The sequence below is a fragment of the Helianthus annuus genome, chromosome 9 (genome assembly GCF_002127325.2).
Source record: "Helianthus annuus cultivar XRQ/B chromosome 9, HanXRQr2.0-SUNRISE, whole genome shotgun sequence".
NCBI classification, from domain to species: domain Eukaryota; kingdom Viridiplantae; phylum Streptophyta; class Magnoliopsida; order Asterales; family Asteraceae; genus Helianthus; species Helianthus annuus.
Window position 1 is genome coordinate 72,971,860 of NC_035441.2, and position 19,328 is coordinate 72,991,187.

General features: G+C 35.0%; 2 protein-coding genes across 2 annotated transcripts; one reads left to right on the top strand and one right to left on the bottom strand.

Moving 5' to 3' along the window:
* The first annotated feature begins 4,952 nt into the window (after window positions 1-4,952).
* LOC110877919 (endoplasmic reticulum-Golgi intermediate compartment protein 3) lies at window positions 4,953-9,139 on the top strand. Its single transcript, XM_022126144.2, has 12 exons — window positions 4,953-5,305; window positions 5,983-6,056; window positions 6,126-6,209; window positions 6,279-6,440; window positions 6,996-7,088; window positions 7,162-7,338; window positions 7,434-7,501; window positions 7,610-7,661; window positions 7,745-7,798; window positions 7,889-7,978; window positions 8,448-8,514; window positions 8,849-9,139. Exons 1-12 carry the CDS (start codon window positions 5,152-5,154, stop codon window positions 8,938-8,940), a joined length of 1,167 nt encoding a protein of 388 aa, XP_021981836.1. The 5' UTR covers window positions 4,953-5,151; the 3' UTR covers window positions 8,941-9,139.
* A 1,147-nt stretch (window positions 9,140-10,286) lies between these two features.
* Window positions 10,287-12,444, bottom strand: LOC110875861 (probable leucine-rich repeat receptor-like protein kinase At1g68400). Its single transcript, XM_022124056.2, has 2 exons — window positions 11,238-12,444; window positions 10,287-11,136 (listed from the first exon to the last, which is right to left on the bottom strand). Exons 1-2 carry the CDS (start codon window positions 12,442-12,444, stop codon window positions 10,481-10,483), a joined length of 1,863 nt encoding a protein of 620 aa, XP_021979748.1. The 3' UTR covers window positions 10,287-10,480.
* Window positions 12,445-19,328: the final 6,884 nt, after the last annotated feature.

Sequence of the window (19,328 nt, forward strand, 5' to 3'; positions counted from 1 at the left end):
CGGCCGTCTGTGGCGGCGGCGCAGTAGTAGTGGGTTCTTTTGTTATCCATTCATTGTTTGAATTGTTTGTTCTCACTCGAGCTATAGAGTGAAAACAGAAAAAACATATGGGTGTTGCCCCACCGTTGCCGGTGGTTCCGGCCATCCACGGCAGCAATGGACTTACTGTGTGTGGTAAAATAAGGCGATGATGAGAATGGGGTGACCCATAGCTGAACCCAAATTGCTATTTGAAGCTATGATTGATTTTCTGAGCTTCTGGACTATGCAATAATAATCCTCTATTTTCCGACGAGTTGGTCAGGGCGCCATTTACAGCAAAAAAAAAAAACTGTAGAAATAAGCTCATCAAGAAATTGTTCCCATCTGTGTAAGTATACATTCATAGGAGATGGCTATGAAGATGATGATATTCATAGAAGATGTTGAAGGGCATTTTAGTAAATAAACCATCATTAAAAAGAGCATAAAGAAAAAAAATCCAACGGACGTCTAGGAAAACGCAAAACAACTGGAATTTGTAATGATGGTGGAAAGTGGAGTGGCAGGGTATAATTAAAGTTGATTTTCAGCACAAAAAAATGTAAAATTGTGCATGTAGTGATGGAGCCAGTGTAAGTATTATTATATTCTACAACGTTTTTGTTTGGACTCTTTTTTCTTGAGATAACAGTACTCCAATTTAACATTAGAATAATAACTGATTAAATTGAAATTAAATTGAAAACCAAAATATAAAGTACTTTATATATATAGTCTGAAACAAATTAATAATAATTAATAATTAGTTAACGTAAAGTGTTATTTGGTGGAAGCTTTTGACTTCTATTAATTTTACTTTGTACTGGTAGTTTTGTGTTTATGTTCTAATTATTGAGATTAAAGAAAAAAGCTAAAAAAAGTAAGTGATAAACGAGTAATTTAAAGTTGGAAAATCTTGAGTAGTTTAAAATTTGTTTGAACCGCAACTCGGAAAATAAAAATTGGACTAAATGAATTGTCACTAATAATTGTCTCAAATGTTCGCTTGGGTATAAATAAAGACATGCTACTTCATTGCTATAATAATCGGTCTAAAACATTTACGGGAAGGCCTAGATTCAACTCATAACCCTATAATTTGAAACGGAAGTTGAATCTAATATATACCCAGCCGCATTGCGACGGGTGGTTCTACTAGTTAGGTTTAATTATCAAAAAGCACAAATATATTATATATAAGATTGAAGTAAGAAGTTTAAATAATTACATAACTAGCATTTTCCAAGTTGGATGCAGAGTGTTTTACTATTTTTGTTTTGCTTTTGACGATTTTGCTCTTTTGTCTTTTTCTTTTTTGATTTTTATAGTTTTATTGTTTTTTTTTTTTTTTTTTTGCTTTTTGGCTTTTTTTCCCTTTTCTTTTTTTCTTTTTTTGATTTTTATAGTTTTACCTCATAGCTTTCAGCCTTGACATTTGCAATCCATTAACATTTTAAAGATTTTGTAATTGAGTTTTACATGTTTGTATTTATTTATGTGCCGATATAAATTCAAATTGGTCTACGTTTTGACATAAATTTTATTTTCTCTTGAAAATGAGTTGGGCTAAAGATAATACATTTTCGTGATTATTTTTGTGTATGTTTTTACTTGGTCTACGTTCTAACATAAATTTTGTTCGGAAACGAGTCGGGTCAAATATAATACGTTTTCGTTAGACCATTTTACGTTTCGATGCCGCCACAACACGCTGCACCATTTATTTAACTTAAAAACACTAATTTTCCTAAATTTGAGTCATGTATGTTTCAGTTGCTCTATGTTTTAACGCAAATTACAACTACTAAGTTGTGTAAATAGTGCTTTCATCCTATTGGCTTTTTGTTTTAAGTTTTTTTCTAGACTTTATTATTTTATATATTTACTTTTCTTTATGTTCAATGTTTTAGTTTTAGTTTTCTTTTTCATTGAAGTTATATTTAAGATAACGTTTACGTTTTCATTTACAATTCATTTGGAATCAGTCTATCCCGCTATCCAATTTAAATTAATTTGGTTTTCGGTCGATGTAAAACATGTATCAATATGCTTTTTTGAGCATATTTCTATTGGTTGCTATACTGAACCAAAATAAATCTGGACCTAAACCCCACAACGTAGCGCGATAGTCTTACTAGTTATATACATTTTAGATGTTGATAAGGCATGTCAAAAAGGTTATTTTTTAAATAAATATGGTTGATTATAATTTTTTCATTTGTATTAACAAATTTTATCACTTTAGTTATTTCATGTTTAAAAAAAGCCAAATATTTACACAACTTAAAGCATTCACAATCATCTTTATCAAATTCTACTCTATAATTATACTAAAAACAAGGTGTAAGGGATGTGAATGCTCTTATTCAAGTTTTATATACGTGACTTGCTTATTTTTATCTAAGTTTCAACAAAATTTGTACTTAAAATTGAAAAGGTCAAATATAATTAATTATTTACCACAACTTTATTTTTTGGATTTTCTCTTTTATTGCCAATAAACCGACCGAATCCACTAGTTAACTCTATTACATTTATGAACTTGCGTGAACAGTGCATAAATACTTTTTTTAACTTTTTTTTGACTTTTTTTGCCTTTTTGGGCCAAACCAATTTACAATTTTATCCTGCTTTAAAATAACGATTTTGTCACCAGTTTAAAATTACGCTTTTACCTCCAGTTCCAAATAAAATTATGCTTTTGCCCTCAATGAAAAATTACACTTTTGCCCTCGGTTCAAAATGACGATTTTGCCCTGTTTAAATTTACAGTTTCGCTATTAGTTTTGTTTTCTTCCAATCAGGTAAATTACGATTTTGCTCTCAATTTAAATTTACATTTTTGTCATCGGTTTTGTTTGCTTTCCCAGTCAAATCACGATTTTGCCCTCAATTTAAATTTACATTTTTGTCATCGGTTTTGTTTGCTTTCCTTGTCAAATTACGATTTTGCCCCCAGTGTATAAGTACAGACACAAGATGGGGGCATAGTGTGAGGCAACTGCCTGGATCTCCCCCATTGGCCCAACCAATTTGCGATTTTTCCCCACTTTAAACTTACGATTTTGCCATCAGTTCAAAATTACGTTTTTACCCCCACTTCAAAATAAAATTATGCTTTTGCCCACAACTAAAAATTACAATTTTGCCCTCATTTCAAAATTACGATTTTGCCCTGTTTAAATTTACAATTTTGCAATTAGTTTTGTTTTTCTCCTTCCAGCCAAACTACGATTTTGCCCTGAATTTAAGTTTATATTTTTGCCATTGTTTTTCTTTGCTTTGCCGTGTCTTTTCTTTTTTTGTCCTTTTCCGCTTTATGATTATGTTATAGTTATTATTGCGCGAAACTATTAAGAAAAACTTTCGCAATTCAGTTGTTTGTATGAACATTCAAATATAATGAGTGTCTCGGGTTCGAATCCCTTCATGGGAAAGAAAATTTTTTATTACCTGCTGCTAAATAAAAGTTTGAGTATCTATTATTTTTAATAATATTTTCCGTGATTTATTACTTCTTTTTTCACTTTTACGTTGTTTTCTCTCATTTCACTTTTACTAGTATTTACGGGTAAAACGCTGGTAAGTAACGAACTGAACGGGTATCGTGCTTATCCCGTTACAAATCACTACGAATCGATAACGTTCAAATTCTCCATCGCGCAGCTCGAGGAATTTCACTAGTTGTAATTAAATCGGAGGTTTGAAGATAGAAAATAGAGTTAATTACTGTTTTCGTCCCTGTGGTTTGTCAAAAATCACTATTTCAGTCCATTAGTTTAAAAATTGCGATTTTAGTCCCTGTGGTTTCACTTTCGTAACCATTTCAGTCCACCTTCGTTAACCCTATCCATTTATTCTGTTAAGTACACGTGAATTGACCATAATGCCCTTATTAATAAAAAACAAAAAGATGTCTAAATGAGTTAATTACTGTTTTCGTCCCTGTGGTTTGTCAAAAATCACTATTTCAGTCCATTAGTTTAAAAATCACTATTTGAGTCCCTGTGATTTCACTTTCGTAACCATTTCAGTCCAGTCTCCTAACACCGTCTATTTTACGGTTACGTTTTTAATGAAATACCTAAATTACCCTTGTGTTAATTCAATATGGACTTATATGATTTTATTATTGGATTTATATGTTTTTATTAGTGTATGACATATGGACTTAAATTGGATTGTAGGGTTCGACCCACCATGGCTTCAGTAAAAGTAGAAGTCTGGCACTATTTTTACATATATGGTTCCAAAATTTTAATTTTGAATTTTAGAATGAGAAAATGTCCAGTCAAGCATTATTTTTCAAAGTTATTATGTTAATTGATGTTGCTAGGAAGATATTAATTGGGGTGGGGTAATGGGTCACCGGAAATTAAGAGTGTGGGGTTGTGATGCCAGAGAAGATGACCGGAAACTTTTGCCGGAAATGAGAGCAGGGATGGAGTGGGGTGGGGTAGGGTAGCGTGGGGTTGTGTTTTAACAAGTGGGTCCTAGAATACAATCTTTTAAATTTCCATGGTTTTTTTATTTAATTAACACAAGGGTAATTTAAGTATTTCATGAAAACCTTAATGGTAAAATCGACAGTGTTAGGAGACTGGACTGAAATGGTTACGAAAGTGAAACCACAGGGACTGAAATAGTGATTTTTGACAAACCACAGAGACGAAAACAGTAATTAACTCATTTAGATATCTTTTTGTTTTTTATTAATAAAGGCATTATGGTCAATTCATGTGTACTTAACAGAATAAATGGATGGGGTTAACGGAAGTGGACTGAAATGGTTACGAAAGTGAAACCATATGGACTAAAATCGTAATTTTTAAACTAATGGACTAAAATAATGATTTTTGACACACCACAACAAAAATAGTAATTAACTCTAGAAAATAAAAACAAAAGAAGCCATTAGTTAAGGAAGGTTGTTTTTTGCAATTTACCAATTCCTCAGAAAAAACTGGAATTCAAAGTGACAAGTGGCGGAATATGACCCAAGCAACCCATAACCTCACCGGAGATCATACAAACTCGCTCTCTAAACTTTTCCGGCGACGGCGAACAACACAGATGAATGAATTATGAAAACACACACATGCATGTTTTGAAATTGCAGTGAGTTTTGAGATGTCCGGCGTTATGAACAGAGTTTTCAGTAGGGTTCGGAATCTGGATGCGTATCCTAAAATTAACGAGGATTTTTACAGTCGTACGCTTTCTGGTGGTGTTATTACCTTAGCTTCTTCCATTGCCATGCTGCTCCTTGTTATCTCAGAGCTAGGTATGGTATCATTTCATCTCATCTCATCTTTATATCATATAATAATAATTCTATTCTATTCTCCTCTGATGATCACATCACATGTAGTCTTCATTTGTGATTAGACAGTTTGAAAAAATCTGATGGTTAATTTCCTCTTTTTGCAATTTGATTAATTGATCATCCATGCAATGTAGGATTTTATATCTCATTCTCTATCCCTTTGGTTAGTATGGTATTGGTGACTTTTCTTGTAACCAGAAAAAAAAAAAAAAAGAGTTAATTACTGTTTTCGTCCATGTGGTTTGTCAAAAATTACTATTTCAGTCCATTAGTTTAAAAATTGCGATTACAGTTCCTGTAGTTTCACTTTCGTAACCATTTGAGTCCCTGTGGTTTCACTTTCGTAACATTTTCAATCCATTTATTCTGTTAGTACAGGGACTGAAATGGTTACGAGGTGGACTGAAATGGTTACGAAAGTGAAACCTGAAATCGCAATTTTTAAACTAATGGACTGAAATAGTAATTTTTGACAAACCACAGGGACGAAAACAGTAATTAACTCAAAAAAAAAAAATAATCAGTCACTCTGACTTTAAATGGAATGTGTTGATATGGTTATACAATCTCACATAGCTTGGTAGCATTAGACATGCTAATTTCAACATCTCAATGTAATATTGTTGACATTGCAGCTATGTATCTCCAAACAGTTACAGAAACAAAGCTTGTAGTTGATACTTCAAGAGGGGAAAAACTCAAAATAAATGTAAACATTGTCCCATCCTTTTCCTTTTAGCTTGGCAGAACTCACTTTGCTTTGCATTTGCATTTGCAGTTTGATATCTCATTCCCTGCTGTTTCCTGTACACTACTCAGTCTGGATGCCATAGATATCAGTGGGGAGCAACATCTTGATATTGTATATTTGCTTAAACCATTCTGACCCTATTTCACTTGCACCTTTTTAACAATAATCCATGCTTTGCAGAAACATGCTATAATAAAGAAAAGACTTGATGCTAACGGCAATCTCATTCAATTGAGAATTGATCGTATTGGTGTCCCAAAGATTGGGAAGCCGATCCAGAAACATGGTGGGGAGATTGAACATAATGAAACATATTGTGGTTCATGCTATGGTGCAGAGTTGGTATGTCTTCTTCAATGCTTCACTGGATGAACCTATAAAAACTAGGGGTGTTCATGGTTTTGTGGTCATTTTTTTTGGTTGGTCGGGTCGGTTTAGAAATTTTTAATCGTGCTGAATGTTTGGTTTACGCCTCTATACTCAAAAGCGGGCTGAAAAAATCCGATCTTGAGCGTAGGATTTTTTCCCCTGTAACTTTTTATATTTTACTTGGCCTAAATTTTATAAATTGGACTGTAAACCTGATTGGGGACTTTGCTTAACAATACAATACAATGCGAGGAGTCGGTCTTTCAGGTTTTAACTGTTGGACCTTCATCATTTTTTTAGTTTGATTGTATATTGTGTATTTTTACTACAAAACACCTAATCAGCCCAAGCAAACCGAAGCCACAAATGGTTTTGGTTTGGTTTGTCTTTTTATTTTCAACGGTTTGATTTTGGTTTACGTTAGTTACTAAATGGTTTGGCTCACAGTTTGACTCAAAAACCATACTGTGGATACCCCTAATAAAAATTGATCAAATCACTGATTCTTGTTACTGTTTAACATATCAGTCATCGACTGAATGTTGTAATTCATGTGACGCCGTTCGTGAAGCATATCGACGGAGAGGCTGGGGATTGATGAATCCTGATTCGATTGACCAGGTTGGCGGTTTTATACTTTTAGTCAAAGCTATATATATAACAATGCTGAAAGTTAACATTGTTGAGATGTTAGTGCAAAAGAGAAGGTTTTGTTCAGAGGATTAAAGCTGAAGAAGGTGAAGGATGCAATTTATCCGGATCGTTACAGGTCAACAAGGTGGCTGGAAATTTTCACTTTGTCAAAAGCTTTCATCTGGCAAATATACATGTTACCCATGATGTTAAGGCTTTTGAAGATGATAGTTATAATGTAGGCTACCATCTTATAATCTCTTGCAACATAATTCAGTTTTTTTTTTTTGTGATTTTTCTTGATCACTTTTTAACCGCTAATGATTTTTGCAGATAAGTCACAAGATAAATAAACTATCTTTTGGAGATCATTATCCTGGTATTATAAATCCACTTGATGGGTAAGAATTTGTATTAACTATTTAGCTTTTACAAAATTATTATTTTTTTTATAAACTTAACTAACAACTGTTTGTGTTTTTGTATATTGTTATTTGTATGGTTATCAGGGTAGAATGGTTTCAACATACTCCAAATGGAATGTATCAATATTTCATCAAGGTAGTATTCTCTCTATGTACATACATAGTTACATTAATACGTAGTTTAAATTCACCCCTATTCATATATAATCTAAATTGCAGGTGGTACCAACTGTGTACACTCCTCTTAGAGGTTCGGTCATTCGGTCAAATCAGGTACACGATGAACTTTTAAATAGGGAATGTGTTATGAATTGTGATGATCAGCTTCCGTGTTCTTAAATACATGAAACTTTAATCCTGCAGTTCTCTGTGACAGAACATTATAAGGGTCCAGAAGTACGAAAAAATTCACTTCCTGGAGTTTTTTTCTTTTATGACCTTTCTGGAATTAAGGTCTGTTTCAGTTTTGTAGCCATAGCTAATATTGCGGATGTTCATAAATTGTTGAAAGTGACTGAAGCAAGTTGACTGGTTTGAGATCCAACCGTCTCAGTTTTGACGGTCTAATGGTTCAGTCCGGTTTGGAACTTGGAAACGGCCGTTTAACCTTTGCTATATGTTTATTTATCTCTTTATTAAGGAACCATCTTTTTCATTTGACAGAATTTAATTCAAACTAATGATTTTGAATAGAAAGATAAAATGCCTGTTCAAACCGTCAAAACGGAACGTTAAACCGCCAAACCGGGTGGTTCGGCTGACTCACCCAGTTTGTCCGGTATGATTTGCTGTGTTCAAAACTGTAGGTAGAGGTTTGCCTCAGAATTTTTCACCAAACTGGCTGAACCAAACCCATTCTTGTTATGACAGAAGTAAAAAAAAAAAAAAAGTAAATATCGGCTTCCTTTTGTGGCTTCTGCAGGTGAATTTCACAGAAACACATACCTCCTTCTTACACTTCTTGACCAATATTTGTGCAATAGTTGGAGGTATATGCTCACAATTCCAACCCATACAGATGCGTCAATTTGGACCCGTTTACTTGTGAACGGGTTGTTAATGGTTAATTTTATTTATTTCTAACAAGTCAAACCGGTAAAATTAAAAAAAATATATATGTTCAAAGGAAACACGTCTAGCAGATGGCATAGGTTGAAAGTTGTCCAAATTTTGTTCACATCTTCCTTGACCACTTTATTAACAAAGTCTAATATAATCGCGATAATATAGATTTTTAATTTTATATACATTCTCTAGGTCCAACACGACCCGTTACGTACTGCACAAAAATGTTAACTTTATGATTTTTCTTGTTGTATTCAGGTATCTTCACAGTTGCAGGGATTTTCGATTCGTTCATTTATCATGGTCATAAGGCGTTGAAGAAGAAAAGGGATCTCGGAAAATTAGGCTAAGGTACTTCAAACCTTTGCCACATAATCCAGGTTCAGTCTCCTTCGATTTTGTCGTTATAATTATCTCTTTTGTAATGATTTCGCACGCAAAATGTATAGTTTAGTGACAGAGGGACAATTTTAACATTTTTTATTCTTTGCAAAAGTATACACAAGTTTTGGTATCATTATACTACAGAAATATTGCTTTTAGATTTTAGAGGCTTTTGTTTGATTTTCAAATTGTTCTAATATTTCATGACTTATGTTCTTCTAAATAACATAGGATGGATGCCCATGGGCAAATGAACTGGTGATGTAGGCTAGAAAACGGGATAGTAAATCGGATCTGTTGATTCACACAGAATACTAAGAACGATTCTTCCAAAATTCGTTGATTCTCAAAGAATACCAAAATTGGGATTTTCACACACAAAACACACTAGTGAATTGGGAGAGAAAAATGACTTTTCATATATTTCAAAACTGATTAGCTTCCTCCCTTTACATCCATATAAATAACAACATAAATTGAAAACGGGCCTCAAAAAACGGGCCTCAAAACACACTTGGGCCAAAAGCTAGAACGAAATAAAAGTCCACCAAAAGCAATAAAAAAACATTAAACGATAACAATCTCATAGAAATAAGCGTTTTTGGGCCTGAACGATGACCCAAACCGCCAAAGGCATTTGTAGAAATATGGGCCTCGCTCTCACGATCGTTTCGCCTGGTCGCACGCCCAAAACGGACACCCGTAGCCCAAGTTAGAGCCATTTTAGTAAAGTCCCTTTTGTCACACGATCTTGGGCCTCAAAATATAAGATGACCAGCTCCTCCACACTTGGGCACGCATCAACTGGACTCGCTTTTTATCATTTATAATTTATAAAGGTAAAAATTCACCAATTTTTTTTGATAAAAAATTATATTTATTCATTTCTACACATTATATTATTTAATTTTTTAATGAAAAGATATTTATAAAATTTTAGTAATGCTACTTAATGTATTTTAGTGCGTTTTGTACTATGTTTAAAATTTGACATTTAACATGTTAATAGTTTTTAACTTTTTATATATATTTATGATGTATTAAATTTTAATAATCTTTTAGCGTAGGTAATTATGTTTTATAATATTATTATAAAATATGGGATCAAGCTAAAAGCCTAAAAGATGTATTGACAATTACAAATACAGTACATGATTTGCTGATGATCAATAGTGATGTTTAAAAGTTGATGTGAATATAGGTGATCTTTCACATGTTCCAAGTCTCATGATATGTGGTATATATAATATATCATATCTACAACAATGATACCCATAAAAGGAAATATATATATATATATATATAAGGGCTGTTCTGACAAGTTTTGAATTTACAATAAGCATAACAAATACATTCAAACTTATTATCATCAACCAACTTAAACATTTTATTACCATAATAAAAATTTCCTTAAATTTGGATCATGCATTCTTGAATTCCGGTACTGGATGACCCCAATAGTGTATTTGAAATGCAAAGTCATGATCAACAGCCTATATATTCTATTCATCTTGATGGGGTTGCTGACATAGAATCATCCGTCAGTGACCGGTCAAGGGATAGATCTTCTTCACTCTCTGAATCAATGTTAGGGACCTTAATGCTCTCAACTTCTTTTACCACCTCACTCATGTCAGGCCGTTTTTCGGGTACTTTGTCACAACAACGGACCGCTAGTTGTAAAAGTTTCAACATCCCATGGATTGCACTTCTTTGCACCATGAGTTCCAAATCAAAGATCTCCGCGGTCCATTCTTCGCGAACTGCACGATGAACCCAACTACAAAGATCCACGGCTTTGTTGTCTTGTGGAACCGAGAGAACGCTTACCCTCCCAGTGAGGAGTTCCATAACTAGGCTACCATAGCTCCACACGTCGGACTTTTTTGAAACCTTTTTAGAGATTAGGAATTCTGGAGATTTGAATGAAACCATCCGATGAACGGAGACTGTGTTTGAGATAATCGAGGTAAGACCATAGTCGGAAACTAGTGCCATGTTGTTTTCATCGATAAGTACATTCGATGATTTTAGATTACCATGGGGAACTAGAGTTGTATTAAGATTGTTGTGTAAGTACTCAATGGCTCGAGCCACTCCACGTGCAACAGCTAGCCTTGGTCCCCATCGAAATGGGATTCGATCTCCCGTCCCTCTTCCTCCTACATAGATTAGTGTTCAATAACACAAGTGACGAGCTAATTAAACATATTCCAACCATAACAAGGTCAAAGATAAAAATAGAAGGTGGTGTAAAAATTACCATGAAGGCGATTGAAAAGATTCCCACTCATTATGAACTTGTGCACCAACAATTTCTCATCATTTGAGTAAAAATAAGCGAGTAACGGCACCAAGTTGGGATGTTTTTGAGCCGCGATGATTTTCATGTGGTTCATGAATTCATCGCGACTCAGTGGCTTCAAATCTCTTAGCCTTTTCACTATGACATTTCTTCCATCATCTAACCTAGCGCTATATGTGTTCCCAAAATTCCCCGTGCCCAAACTCTGAGCCGAAGCCGTCATAAGATCACCGAGCTCGAATTCTGGCTCTCCATCCACAAAAACAAGCTTTCCTAGGTCTTGCTTTGGCATTGTTGCTTGACTAACCCTACTTGGTACAACACTACTTGGTATTTCATGTCCCTGTTCCTCGTCGTCCTCTTGTGTAACATTCTTTTTCTCAAATTTCTCATTGAACTTTTGATTAAGTTGCTTATTCTTTCTATATAACAACATTAACAACACAAGAAGAATGAATAAACCTAGAATATTAATGATCAGCAAAGTAGAATTGACTGGAGACTTGTTTGAACTAGCATCATCCCCTGATGTGGGGCCACATTTTGTGGAAGTGGGTGGCCCACACAAAAACGAGTTATGATCATATGAAGAAGAGCTAAAGGATTGAAGTTTGCTAGTATTTGGTATAGGCCCAGTGAGATTATTGTTTGAAACATTAAATTCCTTTAAACTAGACTGGTCAAACCATGGAATTGGACCAGTCAACCTGTTTTCTTGAAGTTGTAATGACTCCAAGAGAACCAAGTTAACAAGTGAAGGTGAAATTAGCCCATCAAATTTGTTTCCGGACAGATCAAGTCGCGTCAAGTCCGGATTCTTTGAGAAGTCCATTAGTTGCCCAAATATCGAATTGTTCCTTAAGCTCATTGTCGATAATGCAGTGAGATTGAAAAGTGCGTCAAGCTTTATTTCCCCGACAATGTCAAGACTATCAAGGGTTAAACCAACGACTCTACCGTTGCATTTAACACCATACCAATTAATGCAATCAAAGCTTTGCCAGCTTTCGTCGAGAAAAGCATTGTGAAAACCATCCTTGAGTGCCAAAAGAGCATATCTTTCACCCTCAGTGAATCCTATGGTGATTTCGGGACCATCTTGAGCAACAACAATGTAATTATGTAATACTAGAACTAGCAATATGAAAATCTTGGAAAATCCCATTATGTTGGCTTTGTTTTTACCAACTTGACATTGAAAATGAACAAAGGGTGGGCTGTGTACTAATAGCATCATAGGAAAACATATTCCATAAGGATACCATATGAGTTGTGATTATTCATTGCTTGTTGAGGAAATCAAGAGAATTTTTATTTTATTTATAGGAATTTCCAAACTGAGAATCCGAAGATCAAAAATAAATAAGGGTGAAGCTTTCAATTGTTTTAAATAATAACTGTAGTGATTATTTTGAATTTAAAAACTAGATAGAGTTATTATTATTATAAAATATATATACAGATGGATAGATGATGACAATTGACCATTTTATATATATTTTATACAAATTTTATACAAAGGGGATGAATAGTCTTCTTGTCACATACCATTAAATGATTGGAGCTAATTTTTTACCCAAATTATTTTAAGCTTTTTAATCTTCTTTTTTTTATCTCTATTTTTTACTATATTTTTTTTGGGTCGTATTATTGGCACACCTAAATCCTTAAATCGACACCTTCAAGACGGGTCGTATTGCTTTTTCAATTTCCAATAAAGACTAATTTGTCAAATTTTATCTATTTGACTGGACCTATACGGGTCGTATAGGTCTATACGGGTCATATTGGTTGAGTTTTCTTTTACAAATTTTTTTATACATTTGTTTATGGTTTTAACAAAGTTTTATAAAAAAAATATTTATTTTTTAAATAAAAACTTCCTTAATTTTTTAAGAATACCATGTACAATATAGTATAGTATAGATGAGGTATAGGTCCCATATGAGCATATATAGGTGTAGTAAAGGTCCCGTATGTGTATCGTATAGGTTAATTTATAATTTTAAAGGTATTTTGTTTGTATAATGTATTTAAAGTGTTATTTGTTTGTTTAATAGATACAACACGTAAAGTAACCAGCAATATACGCCAAAATACGACACCGCATAAACATAATACGCCATAATACGGAACAACATGACAAGTAGAGACATATTACGCCATAATACGCGATAACACAACACGTATAGACAATCTACACCCTAATACAACACTTACAGACTATAAACGTGACAATACTAAACGTCACCGACACGACCCGTAAGGACAATATATGCCATAATATGCAAACATAATGACAATATACGTCATAATACGACATTTAACGACAAAATACGTCAATTAATGATATCGTACGGCGTGTATACATACAACACGACACGATAGAGTACAAGTGGATTCCAAACAAAATTATACGTATTCATAGAATACAATACCACAGGAACCGAACGTCACTGGAACGACTCGTATAGAAGGTATTGTTCATAAAATGACATGTAATGACAAAATACGTCAAAATACGATACGTATACGCATCGAAAAGGCAAAACCTAAAATTATGAAATTTTGATTTTACCCCTATACGCATCGTATAGGTCAAAACTGGGTCATATAGTAGGCTAATATGAATCGTATAGACCTATACGATCCGTATAGACCCCCTGAATTCTCAAAAAAAAAAAAACAAGGGTTTAATTGATAATTCAGGGGGTCTATACGGACCGTATAGGATCGTATAGGCCTATACGATCCGTATAGACCCCCTGATTTATCAATTAACCCCTTGTTTATTTGAGAATTCAAGGGGTCTATACGAATCGTATAGGTCTATACGAGTCGTATAATGGTACTATACGACCCAGGTTTGACCTATAAATAGGGGTAAAATCAAAATTTCATAATTTTAGGTTTTGCCTTTTCGGTGCGTATACAGGCCGTATTTTGTCATTACGTGTCGTTTTATGAAGTATATGTTCTATACGTGCCGTACCGGTGACTTTCGGTTCCTTATGGTATCGTGTTCTATGATTACATGTAATTTTGTTTGGAATCCACTTGTACTCTAACGTGTCGTGTTGTATGTATACACGTCATACGGTATTATTACTTAACGTATTTTGTCGTTACATGTCGTATTATAACATAAATACAATAGTATAAGTATAGTATATTATAATAAACTATAGGTGTAGTATAGGTCCCCTATAGGCCTATAGGTGTAGTATATCTCGTATATTCTAATAGTTGTAGTATAATATAATATATGTGTAGTATAGAATACGGTTATAAAATTTGTATACAAAAACTATAATTAAATGTATACAAAAATTTATAAAAAAAAGTGTGGTATATAATACAGTTATAACATAGATAGTATAGTATAATAAACATATACCAAACCTATACAAATGATAACTTTTTAAAAATGTTTTTGTTTAAAAAATAAAATAATTCTTTTATTAAACTTTGTTAAAACGATAATTAAATGTATACAAAAATTTGTAAAAAAAAAGTGTATTATATAATACGATTATAACATAGATATTATAGTATAAGGGTAGGGTTCCTCTACAAAGTGTGTTTTTTCATACAAAGTGTAGTAAATGATCTTGACCAATGGATGAGTGTGTTTGATGGGTAAGATCATTTTGATGACATTTTAGTAATATTTATGTTTTAAATAAAGACTAATTTGATTGATGGAGGGCAAAAAAGTCATTTTGCGAGTTTAAAAAAACAAACAAAGTCATTCTATAAAACCACTCCTTAAATCTTGCAAACTTCCTTCTTTCTCTCACTTTTAACCTTCTATATTAAAAGAACAAAATCTCCTAAAATTATGCAACAGAGTACAATCTTAATTTTCAGTTTACAATGGATGATTCTGGGGGGTTTAATAATTTATTATCAAAACTTTATTATTATTTCAATTGTCCGTAGGATTCTCTATCATTTCCATGTTTCTATTTGAATTTTATTGTAAACAAAACTTGATGATATCTTTTAGTCATTTAATATTTTTTATAATATTAAATCCCTTGTATATTATTTTGATGGAAGTGGCGATTTTAATTCTGTAATGCCTCGCTTTTGTAACTTTTCTTATTTAGAAAGTTTGTTTCGTACTTCTATTTTTGGAAATTTGTAATCGTACTTCGTTTCAAATCATTAATCGGAGGCTTTGATCGCAATAAAACTCATCATTTTCTAAGAATTATATTATTCATACTTGTTATGGGTAAAATTATGAGCCCATATCCTGGGAAATATCTTGATTTATATCTTGATTATATGATATCTGCTCGTATCCGGGATGCTCATTTAGGATATTGGTAACATCCTGAATGGTATCCTCAGGATTACTAACGGGTTATGTGCAGGAGTACGCGTCTAGTTGCCCAACGTTCATGAAGACCTTTTCTACGGGAGACTTGGTCCAAGTCGTTCACATGAAGCCGTTGAAGCCGCATTACTCGGTCTACAACGTTCATAATGGAATATTCGGAGCATTCCATGTTTATAGGAATTTTAGTTTTTATTTCGTTACTATAAATAGATGGGTATACCAGATCGAATAGGACATCACAACTACACTCACTACACTTACACACTTGTTCTCTCGCAACTTGCACTCTTACACAAATCGTTGTAACACTTAGCGATCTGGTCAATATCCTGCACTGTATCCTGAAGTTTGAAGCAATAAGAAGAACTAGGCAGCTGCGATTGTCAGCTCCCGAGGTTTTATGCCGGCGATCTAGATTGATCAAGTGCTTTCCTCGTACATCTTGTGTCAACCCCCTTTACTTTTTGCTCATTGTTTGATCATAGATACAGCTCAATATCCTGAGCCGTATCCTAAACACTGTTTTTCCAAACAACATAACTAGCATATTTTCAACACACTTTTTAGCACACTACCTCACTTAACTAATTTGATCACTTAATTGTTTCGGTAATTTTTGACCAAAACAATTTGGCGCCCACCGTGGGGCAAGTGGTGCTATCTTTACTAAAAATCTTTGTGAAATCATTAATCGGTTTTCTGTTTTCAAAACTTTTTGCCACATTATCTTCAATGGCCTCAAGATCAAGCATGAGCTCCTCTACTGTGTCTGCTATGACTTCTGCTACTACTGGTCCGGTGCTTCCACCACCTCCTCCAAGGATGCAAACTTCTTCACAACCTCAGGATATTATCCCTACTCGGAATGTTCAGAGATCTGCTCCGATTTTGGCTTCTAATGATGAAATTCTAACCTTATTTGGAAGTGTGCAGGAACAAATGAGGCAGCAACAGGAAACAAACCAGATGCTGTTGAGGGAAATACAACTCCTGAAGTCCGGCTCGAGCAGATCTGCCGAGGATATCGTCACTCCACTACAGCCCAGAACTTTGAATTTAGTTCAGCTGTGTATACTGAGGATAATAGGGGGAATATTGTGCCCAGCCTTCCTCAGAATCATACTCCTGAAATACCCTCCTCGGTTAGAATGTCAACCGTGAGGAGCTCAGGATATGCTTCAGGATATGGGCAGAATCCTCCGACTGGTAACGTGTCTAATAATAATAATACTATTGTCACTAACAGTGTTGGATCTTTGCAGGATACAGCCGTAACGTCAGCATTATCCAGGGAGCTTCAAAAGCTAAAGGATATGATATCCAGTGTACCTGGGGTGGTTCAGCCAATTCCTGAAGTATCCTAGGATAGCCACAGGATATCTCGGTTCGTACGTCCTATTTGTGATGCTGAAATCCCAAAAAGATTCCAGACTCCAAACATGAAGCTTTATGATGGAACCACGGATCCTGAAGAGCATATTGCCCAGTATAGGGAGAGGATGGAGATCAACCATATCCCTCCGGAGCTCAAGGAAGCTTGCCTGTGCAAGGGTTTCGGTTCTACTCTGACAGGATCAGCCTTAAAATGGCTGTTAAATGTTCCTCCGCATTCGATTACATCATTTGCTCACTTAGTAAATTTATTTAACAGTCAATTTTCTTGCAGTCGGAGTTTTGAGAAACTAACCAGTGATCTTTACAGGATAACTCAAGGGCCTCAGGAATCCTTGAGGGATTATGTGAACAAATTCAGTCGAGAATCCTTGGATATCCCACATCTTGATGTTGCAACAGCCGTGCAAGCTTTTAAGATGGGGTTGCAAAAGGATTCTCAGTTTTATCAGGATCTTGTAATGAATCCCTGCAGGAATCTTGACGAGGCTCGTAACAGGGCTCTAAGATATATTCGATTGGAGGATGACAAGAAAATGCAAGAAAGGATGAATGCATCCTCAACATACGAATCGACTAACAGGAAGTCGGAATCCTCGTACAAACCATACCGCTCCAAGCCATATGGCAGAAATGATAACAAGAGAGTGAATGCTGTCGAAGACAAGGATCCTGAAGAATATCCTGAATTATCCGAATATTGTTTTTCTGTTAATATACCTGAACTAATGTATGCTATGCAGGGTTTGGGAGATAAAGCCAGGTGGCCTCGGAAGAATCAACAAAAAGCTGATTGGAAGGATAAATCCAAATGGTGTGCCTTCCATGAGGATTTCGGACATGTTACGGAGGATTGCATTGCCTTGAGGAAGGAAATAAGCTATCTTCTGAGCAAGGGATATTTAAAAGATCTCTTGGGAAGGAAGAAGAATAAAGGTCAGGATACTGAGAAGGATCCTGAACGAGCAGCCTCACCTCCCGCGGATGCCAAGATAATCAACTTCATTTCGGGAGGATCCGACATTTGTGGGACTTCGTATTCGGCGGTGAAGAGACATGCAAAAGAAGCTAAGGCTGAGAGGGGAGACAAACCTGTCAAGATGACTACCCTCACAACTGACAAAATGATCACGTTTGATGCTGATGACAGGGATACTGTCCAGGATCCTCATCATGATGCTCTGGTAATAACGTTATATGTGGCTAACCATTTTGTACGCAGGATATTGGTTGATAATGGCAGCTCCGTCAATATAATCCAACTAGAGACTCTGAAGAGACTGAATGTGTCTCCGATGGATATCACTTCAAAGTCCACCGTGCTTGTTGGGTTTAGTGGAGAGGCTAGGAACACAGTGGGAGAGATAAAGTTACCAGTATATGTTGAAGGAGTCAACTCGATACAACGTTTCTGTGTGATGGATTCTCTATCCTACTATAACATCATACTGGGAAGACCATGGATCCATGATATGAAGGCTGTGCCATCAACATATCATCAATGCATCAAGATCCCTACCCCTTGGGGAGTTGTCAAAGTCGATAGTGATCAGCAGGAGGCGAAAGAATGTTACTCATCCTCCATGAAATCTTCGACCAAACCAAGTGCAGCATAGCAATTAAAGATGCGGGCCCAGGATATCGTGGAGAATTCGGAGCAGGATGTGAAGAAAGTTATCCTGGATCAGGATAATCCTGATATCTCGGTGCTCGTAGGAACCAATATCCCTCAGGATATTGAAGATCAATTAACTAACTTTTTGAAATGCAGGATGTCGACATTCGCATGGAGGCATGAGGATATGACAGGTATATCCAAAGACATTATTACTCACAAGCTTGGAATTGACAGATCATTCAAGCCTATACAACAAAAGAGAAGGAAGTTCGCCCCTGAACGAAATGCAATTATCCAAGAGGAAGTTGAAAGATTATCGAAGTCCAAGATGATCAGAGAAGTCAAATTCCCTAGATGGCTAGCAAACGTGGTAGTGGTTCAAAAGAAGAATGGGAAGTGGAGAGTTTGTGTAGACTACACAGACCTGAACAAAGCTTGTCCAAAAAACCTGTTCCCTCTTCCACATATCGACTCAATGGTGGATGCTACTGCAGGGCATGAAATGTTGACTTTCATGGATGCATCCTCAGGATTTCAGCAGATTCAAATGGAACCTTCTGACCAGGAGGATACTGCCTTTATGACACCAACAGGTATTTATTGTTATACTGCTATGCCTTTCGGTTTAAAAAATGCAGGTGCAACATACCAGAGATTGGTAAATATGATGTTTAAAGACAAGCTGGGGGAC

What these genes read in the sequence shown, in the direction of transcription:
- LOC110877919 (XM_022126144.2), top strand. Translation starts at nt 5,152, where the DNA reads ATGTCCGGCGTTATGAACAGAGTTTTCAGTAGGGTTCGGAATCTGGAT. An exon ending in GGGAAAAACTCAAAATAAAT is followed by an intron (nt 6,057 to 6,125) that starts GTAAACATTGTC and finishes TTGCATTTGCAG; the next exon opens with TTTGATATCTCATTCCCTGC. An exon ending in ATTATAAATCCACTTGATGG is followed by an intron (nt 7,502 to 7,609) that starts GTAAGAATTTGT and finishes TATGGTTATCAG; the next exon opens with GGTAGAATGGTTTCAACATA.
- LOC110875861 (XM_022124056.2), bottom strand. Translation starts at nt 12,444, where the DNA reads ATGGGATTTTCCAAGATTTTCATATTGCTAGTTCTAGTATTACATAAT. An exon ending in TCTTTTCAATCGCCTTCATG is followed by an intron (nt 11,137 to 11,237) that starts GTAATTTTTACA and finishes TAATCTATGTAG; the next exon opens with GAGGAAGAGGGACGGGAGAT.